Genomic DNA, 15,325 nt, shown 5'->3' on the forward strand with positions numbered 1-15,325 from the left:
AGAAAATAATGCAGGTATGTGATATAGAGTAATGCAGGTCTGTGATATAGAGTTATGCAGGCCTAAGATAGAAAATAATGCAGGTATGTGATATAGAGTAATGCAGGTATGTGATATAGAGTTATGCAGGCCTAAGATAATGCAGGTATGTGATATAGAGTAATGCAGGTCTGTGATATAGAATAATGCATGTATTTGATATAGAGTTATGCAGGCCTAAGATAGAGAATAATGCAGGTATGTGATATAGAGTAATGCAGGTCTGTAATATAGAATAATGCAGGTATGTTATAAATAGTTATGCAGGCCTAAGATAGAGAATAATGCAGGTATGTGATATAGAGTAATGCAGGTCTGTGATATAGAGTTATGCAGGTATAAGATATAGTGAAGTTGTAGTAAAAATATTTGACTTTGAACTCCAGAGCAGTGTCGTTCTTATGTTCAAACGCATTTTCCCCATTCATACAAGGAACAATTGGCTGTTCTGTAGCAATTCTTGCTAACAAAATTTCCATAAGTGTGCAAAACCTTCACTTCCAAACGTGTAACATGTATGGAGTACATAATTTTGGCAATTTATACGAGGGTAATACATTTTCAGATATTTATAAAAACAAATGCAATCTACTTCAAGCTTTTATTGTTTTCTGAATTCTACTAACACATGGCATTCAAAATGGCAAATATCACAGTTACAGTATAATAGTTAAAATAAACATGACTGCATAAAACTACACTGCAGGGATAAGAGAGTAAAATACATAAATAAATAAAATGGAATGTATATGAAATCTCATGAGATTATAATTATATTATAAAACTAATTATATATATATATATATATATATATATATATACATATATTAATTTAATTTAATTTTGTTTCTTCATTTAACTTTTTGAAATTTTGTTTACAAATGGAGGGTCGCCTGTAGTAACTACCTAAATATAGTCCTGCTACAGTTTCGCAGGCTTTCTTCAAACAAGGGGTAACGTTACGCTTAGAATGGAGCAGCAGACTACTTTTTTCAAATATACAACAAAAACTCCAAATGTCAAAGTCATAAGCCTTCGGAAATACCGAGTTAAAGAACTTTTGATATAACCCATATATAAATCAAGTCTAGCTTAATCAAAAATATTCGAAATAACCGGAACATCGAGATAACAGTGTTTGACATGGGACTCCCTCACAGATGTTATGCTGGCACCATTTTTGTTAAAAAGTGTTAAAAGTGAGTTGTTTCATTCATTTTTATCAACAATCACCAGAGAGCAACTGACAGAAATTAATTTGAACAGAATTTTGAAAATCGAAGGTTAACATTATTAAATCTTCAATAACGTTTACCTTTTCAGCAAAATAAAGCATTTTCTTTTTAACTGGATAACTATCTATAATAGAGCTCTAATTTGATGTTTTATCGTATTGAAACAAGCATTTAAATGATTTTTTCCAATGACTACCCAATAAAAAATGACTGAGTCCCATGAAGGTCCATATGTGGTCTGCTTTAGTCAATCATAACAAAAAAATATTTGTTTTCACTAATCTGGACCTTTTTTTGCCTCCTGACCCAACACTGTTTTTGCCATTAATTACACATAATGTGAGTTCTGAAAAAAATAATTTACTAATAAAAGTGCATTTTTTAAGTGGACATGTTAAAATTTTACCATTTGATAATTCAAATTGTCTTCTATTAGTGATATACCCTGATATAGGTTGTTTTGGTACATATTCCCAGTTGATAGTGGAAAAAATACCTACCTACCCTTTTATTTTAGATGTAAGTGGAAACAAATAACTTTCTTTTGGTCTTATATAAACAGTTCTAATATTATGATGACATACAAAGAACAAGATAAACTGTCTAACAAAAATTATACTATCCTGCTTAATAATGAAATATGGAAACAAGTAAACACAAAAAACTTCTACATATTATATATAATTTGGTATGACTGTTGAAGCTAGCATACTGACTTACTTAGTATACATAACTTGTAAAATAATACAATATTTATATTGATCAAATCTATGTTCAAACAGATATACATATATATACCATAAGTTGTTTATATGCTAGTGCATTTTTGTAAATTACTTGAAAAAACATTTGATACAATATACCTCCCCTATAATGACTATCATATACACTAAGGAGAACACGGCTGAAGGAACGCCATGCTTGACTGTTGTTCTTTTCCAGAACAAGGGGCAGAATTCAACAATCATTGTTGTCAGAGTTGTGGGCCTTGTTATACATCTGCATATAGTCTCTAGAAACATTTGTACCAAATTTCATTCGAATACCTAAAATTGTTTTTGAGGTATGGCCAAGTTTTAAAATTATGCTCAACAACACCAGCGATGCTACCAACAACAACCCCAACACTATGATTATTCCCAGACTAAAAACAAAAGATTTGTCCAACATCCCAGCAGTTTACAAAACATACCTAAGAATCAAAACTTCAACAAGGAACATACTAATACATTATTATATACATAATTTCTATGTGTTCACGTTTATTACAAAGAAATAAAAGGTAAAACATAAGCATATAATAAACATTTTATGGCACTCAGCTAAATGCCATTATCAAATTAAATATGAATGTTGGTGTCATATTTTTTACTTTTTTCTTATTTTATGATGATAAATGAACCACAACGAAATTTCTTATGGTTCAATTTTACAGCGGGCAGATTTTGGCATCCTCAATGGTATATATTTAACAAAATAACTTAAAGCTGCACTCTTACAAATTTACCATTTATGCAACATTTTTATTTTTTGTCTTGAAAAGAGCATTTTTTGCGTAAATATCTGCAAACCAATGATATAAGATTGCTGACAAAAAATCAGACTGTACATGTATATTTTCATATTTTCGTTCGAAAGTTAATGTTTTATGGCATAAAACATCAATTTTTGAACTGAAATACAAAAATCTGCTATCTAATTTTTGTCAGTGGTCTTATTTAGCTGGTTTCCATGGATTTTCGCAAAAATTGGCTCGTTCCAGGACAAAAAACAAAAAAGTTGTCAAAAAGTTCAATCTGTGAGAGTGCACTTTAAGGTGATCAATCCAACATTTAAACCAAAAATTGCTATTGGTAAAATATCAGTTTAATGTTACAAAATGTTTAGTTTGAATATCTTAAAAAAATCAGAGACAGCGTTTTTTTATATTCTAAGACATAAAAAAGTATGCCCTTTAAGTTAACAAATATATAAAATTGCTATATATCATAGTAAAAATTATTTTATTACCTCCCTTTGATATATTGGCAGAGCTTAACTGTTCAATAACTAGCATGCAGATAAATCTTAATCCGTTATTAAATATTGTTGTTGACAACATGGTACAAAACCTTTTATCACCCACTACGTTCATCATTTAAATTAGTGCTGTAGTGCTCATAGATGATATTACGGTAATAAGCTGTTACTGTAATATACAACATTCAGATTTAGAAGAAAAAAATCATTCATAATTATAATACAACATTTATAATATATAATGATAAACAATAAGACATGAAAACTGACAAGCGAATTCTCTTTAATGACAAAGCATGGAAAAAATTGGCTTTCAATACACATTTAAACAAGCGATTAAAAAAGACCTGAAGGAATACAGGAGATTCTATCTTATATAAAAGAAAGAAAGAAAAAAGTACATGTGTTAACCATTGAAACAGTATCAAGTCCAGATAAATATCATCAAGTTTTGAACACATATCAAAAAAAGCTTTTTTTGGTAAAAGATCAATATCAAGGTTAAAACCTTGGCTTCAGTATCTTATAGATGAGGCCATATTGTTTCATTTAAATGTAAATCTTCAACTCCATTTTCTCAAAAAAAAAAGGTTTCTTAAAAAAGCAATAACAAAAGCACAGTTATGCATTGGCAATGTAAGGAAATATAAACAAATACCTCTTTAACAATGTTAAAACATTCTTCTACATGTATATTCTTCTAGTGCAAATCAAAATATGCATACAGTCGGAGCATGTTGGCTCGAACTCCCAGGGACCGGCAAAAATACATCAAGCCTCGAGAAATTGGATCCAAGCGGGAATTCTAACCTTATGTATAAAGAAATCAGTCCCATACCTCAATTTAGAGCTAACAAGGAAATCGATCCAAGCAAGTTGGAGCCAACAGGGTTTGACTGTATTTAAGAAATAGAGGTTTTGGCTTTCAATGCCATCATCAAAATGCATTTATATTTTTGACAGGACATTTTCGTTTTCATTTTTTTTTGGTAAAATTGAATAATCATATTGAATTACCTCATGAATTACCAGTGTAATAGCATCTATTAAAAGATATTTCAGAACATTTATATTTTTAAAATTGACATATTCCAAATAGATTTCTGGAACCTTTCATTATAAAACAATCAAACGTCTATAAATATTAAGGGACACACAGAGCCCATAGGTTTGCAGTATGAATTATGAATCATTTGCTCAATAAGAATATTATAACAACAATTATAAATATACACTAATAGGACTACAATTGTATGGCAATTTAAGTGACTGAATATTAAAGCCCTGAAAAAGATTTGGCAAAATAAATACATAATTATATATTATTGTTTATATGATCATGATGATAATTACAGAATATAATATGTAATAAAATATATAATAAAAAAACTTCTATATATAAAAAATACCTATACTAAGTAGATTCAAAAACTACATTAACATTTTTTTCCCAATCATTATATGATCTTATTTGACATTTATAATAAGTTCTCCACAAATATGTTCTAAAACCATAAAGGAGTTGGAGATTTTTTCTTATTGTGGAATTACATAAGAAACAATTTAAAGTGTCATCATGGATTACTTTAGAAATATGCAAAAAATGGGACGGTCATAATTATGAGAGGATACTTTATTTACCTCACGAAGAGCACAGGCTGTAACTATGGGAATCTACGCTTTGAATAGAATTCCTTAAGAACTCTGGATTAAGAAAATTATTGAATAAAAATATGGTACGAAATGCACAATGCTATTAGACACAGCATATTTAGTCTAGTTGATGCATGCATACATATAAATTATATATATATATATAACTAATTTAAGTACCTTGAAACAAACAAGTCTTAAATTCAATATATAACATATACCCAGTCAACAGTTAGACAATGTCTATAAGAATCTAGCTCATTCCCAGTAACAGTTGAATAATGACTGTATTAATCTAGCACATTCCCAGTCAACAGTTAAACAACGTTTTGAAGAATCTAGCACTTTCGAAGTCAACAGTTCAATGATGACTTTAATATTCTAGCACATTTGCAGTCAACAGTTCTACAATGTCTCCACGAATCTAGCCTGTTCCCCGTAGACCATGCATTTCTTGAAATATTTTACATCAAGAGCTACCTTTAATGGGCGCCCTTTAGTGTCAATTCTTTTTCCAAAGAAGTAAAAAAAAAAACAATTCAAAATTATTGATTTTTGTTTGTTAAATCACATGCGATTTCTTAGGAAGAAGAGTTGTCTCCCCTGCCCCATACATATTCATTAAAAGGAGATTTTGTTGGTCAATTTTCACACTTTATTTATCATGGAGTGTAATGGATGAAAGAATCGTGGTTGCCGACAATGCTGAAATACACCTGATTTATACTCTGATTTAAAGCACTATGATGCAGATAAAATTTGTCTGACAAATGTTTCATAGCATCTCACTCCGACAATGAAAACAGGCATGTCAATACAAACTGTTTCTGTGCTCAACCTAGTGTTTGCTACTCTACTGCTTTACTAATGGATAAAACTATGATTCAGTGCATCATTTACAGGCTTTCTAGCATTGTTCCATTGAACAATAGGGAAAAATAGCAGCTTGACTGACAAAATAGTAGGAGACAGATTATTCATGACAAAAATTGAAAAAACAAGTACAGTAGGAACTTGTTTACATTAATTGATGAACATATTATAACAATTTACTATTTTATCAAGCTTTTTTCAATTACACTATTTGTAATATTTAGCAATGACTTTATGACATTAAAGCTATTTTTTTATTTGGCTTACACAAGTGGTCGAACATGTTTGAGACGATGCTTTCTTGCTGAGATGGTCAAGGGCTGTATTCAATATAAACTGACTTAGATCTAACTTTAAGAGTAGAATCTGAGTGTTTTGATTGGACAGTAAATAAAACTAGCCAATAGACTGAATGGAATCACTAAAGAAAATCGGAAAAGATAAGAATTATAGTGAAAACAGTATTCACTATAATTCTATTCCTTTTCGATATGCTTCAGTATTATACTACCACAGGTAACAACAAACAATCCGTTGTCTTTGACTTTGTACAGAATGTATATCGACAGCAAAATGCACTGCGTCTTTATACATCCACAGGAGGGATGGAACAATTGTTCCAAAATCATAATTGATAATCAGAAAATATCAAACAAGCCATTTTGACTGATGATCGATTGTATCAAAAGTAGAAATTCATAGTATCAGTAATGCCTCATTAATAATAAATAACCATGTATTATACGGTGAACAATGTCTCTGTAACTTATAAAGTTAATAGGTATAAAAGTTATGTTTTAGTAAAATACCAGAAAAAATATAATAAATACCTATGTTCTTTTATACATTTCTATTTCACAGAATACAGCCATATGGCAGTAATCAATTCCGAGACAATGTGACCAGCAGGTCCCAATATCACGAATATACTTAAGTCATATCACAATCTCTATCTTCATTTTACCACATGTATACAAGCATCGTATTATTCAAAATCCTGCATGTTCTCATACTTTTTGTACACCTATTTTCTCATAGAATGTGTTATTGAAAGATTTTGACAATATTTCAAAGAATTCTTATTCTAAAGCAAAAAATATACTGGAGTAATACATTTTTGGTTATAAAAAAGTTTTCGAATGGAATCTAGACCAAACGTTTTGATCAACATATTCAATGAAAGAATGCGTTTTAAAAAAAATTAAAAACATTTTTGTTTTCCAATAAATTTTGTTTATATGGTAAAATGAGTTGAGATTGAGTTTGAGATTTGAGTTAAATATTTTCGTGATATTGGGGCCTGGGTTCAAACGATAGTTATTCCACAATTCTCAATCATCAATTTATACGTTGTCCATATATTTATAATTATACAAGTATATCACTAGTACTATTCTTTTTCCTGAAGGTATAACACAGTTCTGTCTTTAATATGTGTATCTGAAATCCTCACGCTTGGGTCAGAAAACTGTGTGTGGGTAGCATTACAAATCAACTGCATGTCTTCGTATTTCACGAGATTTGTATTCTCCGCAAACTTTATCACAGTATCGAGGGTTTCGTTGGGTCGGAAATGTCTCTGTATACGTTTCCCATCAGGCAACTTTACAGCAAGCAGAAGACGAGGCTCGTCACTTGATGGCTCATCAGGAATTTCATGAAGAAAGTCCAGAGGCTTCATTACAGACATTGACAAGTGTTCAAAGTTGTCCGCTGCAGTTCTAACACTCACTTCACCCCCTTTAATAATCTCACTGTTACTCCTCTCCTCCTCACTTACACCCCCAATGTCACCTATGTTTGTTTCATAGTTTGCAAGACTTGACTGATATATTTCCTCAGATAAATGCTGTGGTAAGTTTGACAGCATGTCTACACCAGGTATACCCTGGTCTGTAATCGGCCCAAGAGCGTCGTTTTCAGCACCGTGGATGTCTTCAGCTGAGAAGACATCCTCATTCTGATCAGCAGGGTGATAGCTGTAGTTGTCAGTGTTCATTTCACTGAGTTTCTGGTTTGTAACAGTCACATGTTCAGATCCAACATGGTGGCTGGATCTATTTTTAGACTCAGGTGTCATGTGACCATGGTCATTGTCTGCAGGATCATCTCTAGGGGTCACAACCCCTATAGCTGGAAGGGGCCTGTACGGAGACAAGGACGAAGCAGGCCGCCCATATGGATCACCTGAAGAGAAAAATATTACAGTCGTCAAAATGACATGAATGTTCTCTAATATATATTTATAAATATCTTGACAGACAATAGTCATAACATCATGACTTTTATTCTTTGATAATCAGACTAAAATGACTATCTCCGAAATTAAACTGATCTGAGTCTCACAAGATAAATAATTACTTAACAGTGAAAATCTTCAGCTTCTAAATCTAAGAGAACAAAAGACACCATTTGCTCCCATTTTTTTCCAATCCAAAAGACAACAATAATACCGTAAACAGAAATTAGCAAAAGCCAAAAACAGTGTGTGTATACCACGTGATAAATTACGTCATATATGCTACGTCGGAAGGCAATATTTTGCTTAAAATAAAGACTTAAATCAAAGATAACTTTTCACTCACTACACCATTTTAAATGAAACAAAGGCCAGTCTATGCCGCTTAAAGAGGCCCACCTTTGTTTTATAACCGGAGTTTGATAAGGTGATTAGTTTCATCAAACACTTTGACAAACCTGTTTCCAAAACAATGTTTTGACAGTGCTCCATCAGACGGCCGTATCGTGAAAAGGTTTGTCGAAGTGTTATAAGAAACTAAACTCTCAATCAAAATTTGGTAAAAGACCGAAGGTGGGGCTCAATAAGCGACATAGACTGCGCTATGTTTCATTTAAAATGGTGTATGACGCAATTTATCACGTGGTATACACACACTGAAAAAGCTTAGTCCTAGATCTATGGTTGTCCTGCTTATTCCAAATATAGAATTCACTTAATTTACCGTAAGTACCAAGCTTGTCACGATGTTTAGAGCCATACAATACATAGTTATTTAAGGATTCAGGCTTGTTCATCCAAGATAGAATTTTGATTATTTTTGACAATTATACCTGCATTCAGGATATGGGAAGTGTCACACTGCTGGGGAGGGGATGTCTCCTGATCTTCATATCGGGCATGGTGGTGTTGACGAGCTCTAGCACTTTTCCTCCTGCCTGTCTTTGGACGAGCAGATTTGGGTCGTGGAGCTGGTGGAGGTCTAGAGTGACCCTCAGGTGACCCTGAGTAACCATGACTGTGACCATGACCCTGGTGCTGACCTGGGCTGCTGCCATAGTAAGGGCTGTCCCTGGCTTGCACGGGGCTGTCATGGTGGTAATATGAGCCTTCCTGGTATGGGCTGTTTCTGGCTTGCATGGGGCTTTCATGGTGGTGATATTGGTTCTCCTGGTAGGGGTTGTCCCTGTATTGGGGACTTGCTGAGAAGCTCTGTTGGTAAGTGTCCCCCTCCTGCATCTCCATATTGTCTGACTGGGAGGGGTGGCGAGATCTGGGCTGCTGATGATGGATGTCATTGTCATTCAGTTGAGCCTCGTCTCGATGTAGAGGACTGACGCTCATGTATTCTCGAGAAGACGGTCGATGCATCGGCTGCTCATGTTGGGGGCTCTGTTTGTATGCTCGAGGACTTTGACCATAGTTTTGGGGACTCTGGCTGTATCCCTGGGGACTTCGACTGCTGTACACATGTGGGCTCTTCCTCGCCTTCTTCGAGCTCTTCTTCATCAAATCTGAGGGCGCTGAGGGACTGACAATCAGCCTGTCAACTGGAGAGTGGCCCTCCTGATTGTGTCCATACAGGGCTTTCTGGTTGTTGAAGTATTCATCGTCTCGGTACAAGATCTCTGGAGACTCACAGGGTGAGTTGGGTATCTGCTTTTCAGAATCGGAGGAAATTTGCCGGGAATATTCATCATGGGAGTACCTGAAACAAAAACAAACACACTCAAAAATTCTGTTCACTAGAGTATCATTCTGATTTACATGATAATATAATATTTCCTTGATTGTGTTGATCAAAGAAATATAGGAATGAACATGCATAAAATGAAAGAAATTACAGTCAAAATATTGGAATAATTTCTATTAACCTCCCAACCCATGAGCATGACAGCAGATATTATTCAGTCTCTCTGAGGCTCTACTCATTCTTAAAAGCAACTAAGGTTATCACTTGATGTGATTGATACCCACACAACATCACTTTCTTGTAATAGAAACAGTCATCGAAATTAGACTTTTGGATTAACAAGCCCGAATTCTTATACTATTGCATGGCATCAAATTTTTTAACAAGCCCTTCTATATAACATTCAAAATTTGAGCAAGCCCGAAAGACATTTTACCAGTACAGAGCTTGCGGGCTTGTGTAAATTTCGACTACTGTAGAAAGTATCAATTGGAGTGATGCATACACCCTGAATGTCCACTGTCCATGAGCAGACAGCAATTAAATTGACGCTCCTTTACCATACTATATAGAAACAAATTGATTCCTAAAATGCCCCCATCACCACCAAGTCAAGGTTATAAAAATAAACATATATATATATATATAAAAAATAAGTTCAAAAATAATCAAAGGGCAATTATTCTAAAAACACAAAATAATGTTTCTTTTGTACATTGGAAGTCAGAACCTGAATATATAATATATCATATTGCACAATAATTCTCCTAAAAAACAGTCAAAATGTGTATCTCAGGTTTGAAGTTAATGTACCTCACAAGCATACCGCATTCACCCCTCGTTATGGAATTATGGCAAAAACCACACGTGTTCCGATGTCCCAGGACAGACAGATGGACTGACATAATAAATGACAGGATCATGTGGTTCCTATTGTGGCTCCCATGTAGCCCCAACCACAGAGTTGGGGGTATAAATACTTAAACAACTTTACAGGCATTAAAACTATGTACCTGTATGCAGAATCTGGAGAAAATCCCGCCCTGGATATCGGTCGACCCACTGATTCTTCTGTGTTTGTATCTGGCCTTGCTCGCCTCGACATCGGCCTGGCTGGCATTTCTTGACGGGCGCTCCGTCGACCATGACCTGTTTTTGGTCTCTCAGTTCTAGCTGGTTGGTTTTCTGTGTACATTTCTGAAAATTATTTGATATTTTTCATCATCATAATAATGCATTAATAACTTACCACAAAGAGTAAAACAAAATAAAATGTAGAAATGTATATTCTTGGAGGGATTTCCCCAGATATTTGAAGGATGAACTGCGACTCCTTATTTTAGCCAAATTTGGGATCTCTTTTAATTCCTACTACATAATCCCAATATGCTTTATACCTTACAATAATATGTTGGTGGGTCCAGAGATGCACAGTAATTTGGAAATGGGGCTCTTATCAAGAAAATTGAGTCAGGAACTCATCTTTTCTGCATGTGAGAAATAGAAATAAAAAATCAATTTGAGGTATTATCAAAGCCTTAGTTTGTTGTTGTTGATGATACAAAAACTTTAACCTGGTCTTATAACTATATAAATAAACTTATTCAATATATAAAAGAGATACTTTAAACACCTGTTGCCATAGGCAAAAGGTACATAATATTGATGGCCTCATTTCCAAATGTCGAAGCTACAAAATCCCATGTTTTCAGTAACAAAGTTATTAGTATTATATCTTGGTAATTTGATCACACATTTTTTCCAAAATGCCAACGTTACAATTTTTGTAGTTACAATTTCTGAAGGTTCGGCATTTTTGCTCCTCTGCGTGACTTAACTCTGACTTTTAATAAGTTCAACGTTATGCCCTTTTTTCATCTAAACAACAGACAACCCCTGCCATGTGCTCTGTAAGACTCTTGCTAATTTTAAATATAAACTGAATAGTCAATGCATCGTGATGACTCAGTCTAAAATAATAGACTTTTTATCACTATTGTGAGTGATTTGTCATATAACATTAACCATCAACAAAATCTGTCCACGTACAATTATTTGGACTACATGACTCACTGTCACTACCTGACTTGAATTAAACTTTTACAAACCCATATAAAAATTAGATAGTAGATATACACTACAGCTAAGTTATCACTCCTCCCAAATGTCCACGGTTATAGTGCATAGCAAGATACAATTCAGGATTGGACGTTAAAGGGGCGTAACTTAGGAGCGCAACCTTTTGACATGTCCCCCTTACTCAGAACCGAGAGTAAATGGCATAAACTGTTTGCATGGAGATCTGGGTCAAGAAATAAATGAAGACTTGAAGTCAGAAATGGTGCATTGTCAGCATATTTTACTACTGTATATTGTATATAACTTCATTAATTTGGTCATTTTTCGCTTGTACATTTGCTTATTCGGCATCCATCCTATTTTTAGTCAATTAGTGTGATTTCCCTGGTTTAACTAGGCAAAAGATATTTGAGCAGAAAGAGAGAATTAAATAAACGGAAAGATATAGAATTTCTGTTATGACTCTAAAGTACAACACAACAATCCTTCAATTAATCGACACAAGCAGAAGGTTGTTGCCGATCCCTGACTTTAAGCCAGCAACAACGATTAATTGACTATCGCCGTAAATTGGCCAACCACTAATGAATAACAGCGGTTCCTAGGTATGACATTGGGTGTCCAAATCTTGGAACATGCCCCTGTCCATGAACCAAACTATTTACAAGTACAAGTTGATTTAAAAGATGTGGTATGTGCTATCCCCCAAGAACAAATCTGATGTTCATTTTTGTTTAATGTTGCCATATTGACTTTTTAATTGCAAACGGAAGTTATTATTACTGTTGATTATGTTTGCTTGTTTTCTTACAGAATAATGACCAATTTTGCCTGAAATCGAAGCACCAACGGATACTGTAAATAACAGGATAAAATTCTAATTTCGAAATTCATACCTAAATTTTTACGTAAGCTTATCATTAAAATCTTGAATCAACATTGAGAAAATTTGAAACATTTGTTTTTCAGACACTGATTTCGGGATTTTTCTTCAAGACGCACCATCAGAGGGAGTGTAGTCTACATTTCCGTAAGCGCTAACGTCTGCCCCATACTGCATGCTTGAGGGACCAGATGAGTTGTATCTTCCATGACGACTAACTGGACGACAGGAATCCGCCATATTGTAAACAAAAGAAGTGAATATTATTTAGAAAAAATGGGTTAACAATTAAGGTGTTCATAATATTCTTGAATTTATCATTTTTGTTGAATTCATGTTGTTGTTATTTTACCTTAAGCTGTTTATTAAAAAAAAATGATGTTTTTCACCTGATTTTCTGCGTGTCTTCTACGGTGCATTGAGTTACAGAATCGTAGGAATTAAGGGAATGGATTTGTTTTATTAATTTAGAGTGTTTAAGTTTTGTTGGCAAGTCTGCTTCTTCCCTTTGGCCATCTACAAATCGTTGGGCGATACTATTTCCCGATCTCATCCGGTCCCGGTCTCCTCCGTTCTCTGTTTTCCAAATTTTATAGTAGCTATCGGGCGTGATAAAAAAGGTGTTAATAACCGCATGGGGTAATACTGTAGGATTACAAAAGATTACAGTTAATTAAAACATTAGATATTTGATGATAATTATGTCACCATTTATTTCATATTTTATATCAATAAAACATATAATTAATTAAGGCAAAGATACAAACATGAAATATGCACATGTACTAAAATTAATGTCATGAATAACAAACACATTGTGTGTACGTTTTTTTCATATTAAATTTAGTTATAAGTATACTATTGATAATAGTAATTCAAAAAGAAAATGCTTGACTACATGTAAATCAAGTTTGTAAGTTAACTCAGTACTTCTATTATTTTTCTTTTGTTTAACTATTGATTTTGTTGCAGCAGATGCACTTCCAGGACCAGTTGCTTTATGTATTTCTGTCAACTGATCGTCTAATTTTAATTTTTATGCCGATGCATTTCATGTGGAATCTTTTCCTGCATGTTCTATTTTCGAAAATAACCAAACTATCGACGAATTCTGGCATTTCACAGAATGTTTTTAATTTGAAAGTCATAGGGATCGCGACTTTTCATTTTCTTTATGAAACAGATTTTTTTTCCAGACAGCTGTTCCCTCATTTCACTTGCAACGAAATTGACATTTGTATTTACATAGCCATTCTTAAAACAAAAATCCACAGCATTAGCAGTTGCAAAGACACCACAGGCATGTACATTTGGTTGTTATAGTTGTCGTGGAACTTTTATAAGCTGAAATTTGTTACTTTTTATAAATTAGGAGCATCGTAATTCCACCGATCATTACGACTTTAAATAAAGATTCTTGTATCTTGTAAGTTATATTTCATTTGTAAAATAGCCTGCCGAATATTTCAGAAGTTTATTTATTATCATTCCCTAAAAATATTGTTGTTTATTATAAAGGCAATTTTATAGAATAAATGATTGTTATGCAAAGGCTCTAATAATCTTGATTAGAAATAATACGATGATAACATATAACCAAATTCAAAAATAAATAAAATAATCAGCATCAGATTTCTTAAACAGCTAGAGTTTTATTGCAAACTTCAAGTTGACAAATAAAATATGTTCGGCTAAAGTTGTGTAATAATGACGAAGGTATTCAATGTTAGCGAATAGCACAAAATTATAAACGAAAAATGGAGACATAATGTGTTGATTACTTAAGAATGGCGCAACTTCAAATAAACACTCTTCATCTAGTAGCTTTGATGTCTAAGCACACGCGTACTTACTATAATAGGATGTTATAACATTGCAACTATTAGCTGCAGAAAATGTGTTTGTGTACTTTTTCTCCATTCATTGATTTACTTGTTTACATGCTATGAACATTGTATAATGTTTTACGCATTAAGCATATTGTATCGTATCGATATGAGTCGGATATGCAAACATGGAATTTTTCAATTGTAATCATTAATGCTTAAAAAATAAAAATATAATGTCTGGAGGGGGGGGGGAACAAAAAAGGAAGAGCAATAAACAACTTTGACATAACATAATTTAAAAAGTGCAATTCTAAGTTACTTTATACTCTAGCCGTCCTTAATCTGTTATGCAAAAAACATGAGCGTTTGTACTGACATCGCATCTTGTAAACCTATAACAAAATTCGTTTACCGTAAATGGATTTGTGGCCAAGGCGATACAGAAAATCTGTTTGAAGTCTTGTACGAATTAAAAGTCCAGCAAGTCGAAGAAGCTTAATTCTTACTGTGACTGAGCCCCCGTCGTGGATATATTGCCGATAATTCTTTGCCTTTCTTGGTTCACGTGGACGCCGTAGGTCTCGGCTTTGGGGGGGGGGGGTATGATAAGAAGCGCCAGAAGGATCCAGTTACTGCTCGGGTCATAAAGATCCTGAGTAGCGGTTCTCCACAGGGAATGGCAATGAAACGAGCCGCTTAATTGCAGTGCAGCGTTTCCTACGGAAGCGGAATAAACTCGTTGTAGACCGTGTAGAACTGTTCTGTAACACTTCTCAGAACTTT

The 15,325-nt window shown here is 33.7% G+C and overlaps 1 protein-coding gene across 1 annotated transcript; it reads right to left on the minus strand.

The window, feature by feature from the left end:
• Positions 1-626: 626 nt before the first annotated feature.
• LOC128246734 (filaggrin-2-like) lies at positions 627-12,944 on the minus strand. The gene is made up of 4 exons (XM_052965130.1): positions 12,833-12,944; positions 10,765-10,948; positions 8,892-9,766; positions 627-8,006 (listed from the first exon to the last, which is right to left on the minus strand). Exons 1-4 carry the CDS (start codon positions 12,888-12,890, stop codon positions 7,210-7,212), a joined length of 1,914 nt encoding a protein of 637 aa, XP_052821090.1. The 5' UTR covers positions 12,891-12,944; the 3' UTR covers positions 627-7,209.
• Positions 12,945-15,325: the final 2,381 nt, after the last annotated feature.

This window comes from Mya arenaria, chromosome 9 (genome assembly GCF_026914265.1).
Source record: "Mya arenaria isolate MELC-2E11 chromosome 9, ASM2691426v1".
NCBI classification, from domain to species: domain Eukaryota; kingdom Metazoa; phylum Mollusca; class Bivalvia; order Myida; family Myidae; genus Mya; species Mya arenaria.

Coding starts and splice junctions, on each gene's coding strand:
- LOC128246734 (XM_052965130.1), bottom strand. CDS start 12,890: ATGCAGTATGGGGCAGACGTTAGCGCTTACGGAAATGTAGACTACACT. Junction 10,949..12,832: donor AGACTACACTCCCTCTGATG/GTGCGTCTTGAA, acceptor AATAATTTTCAG/AAATGTACACAGAAAACCAA. Junction 8,007..8,891: donor TTCCCATATCCTGAATGCAG/GTATAATTGTCA, acceptor TTTTCTCTTCAG/GTGATCCATATGGGCGGCCT.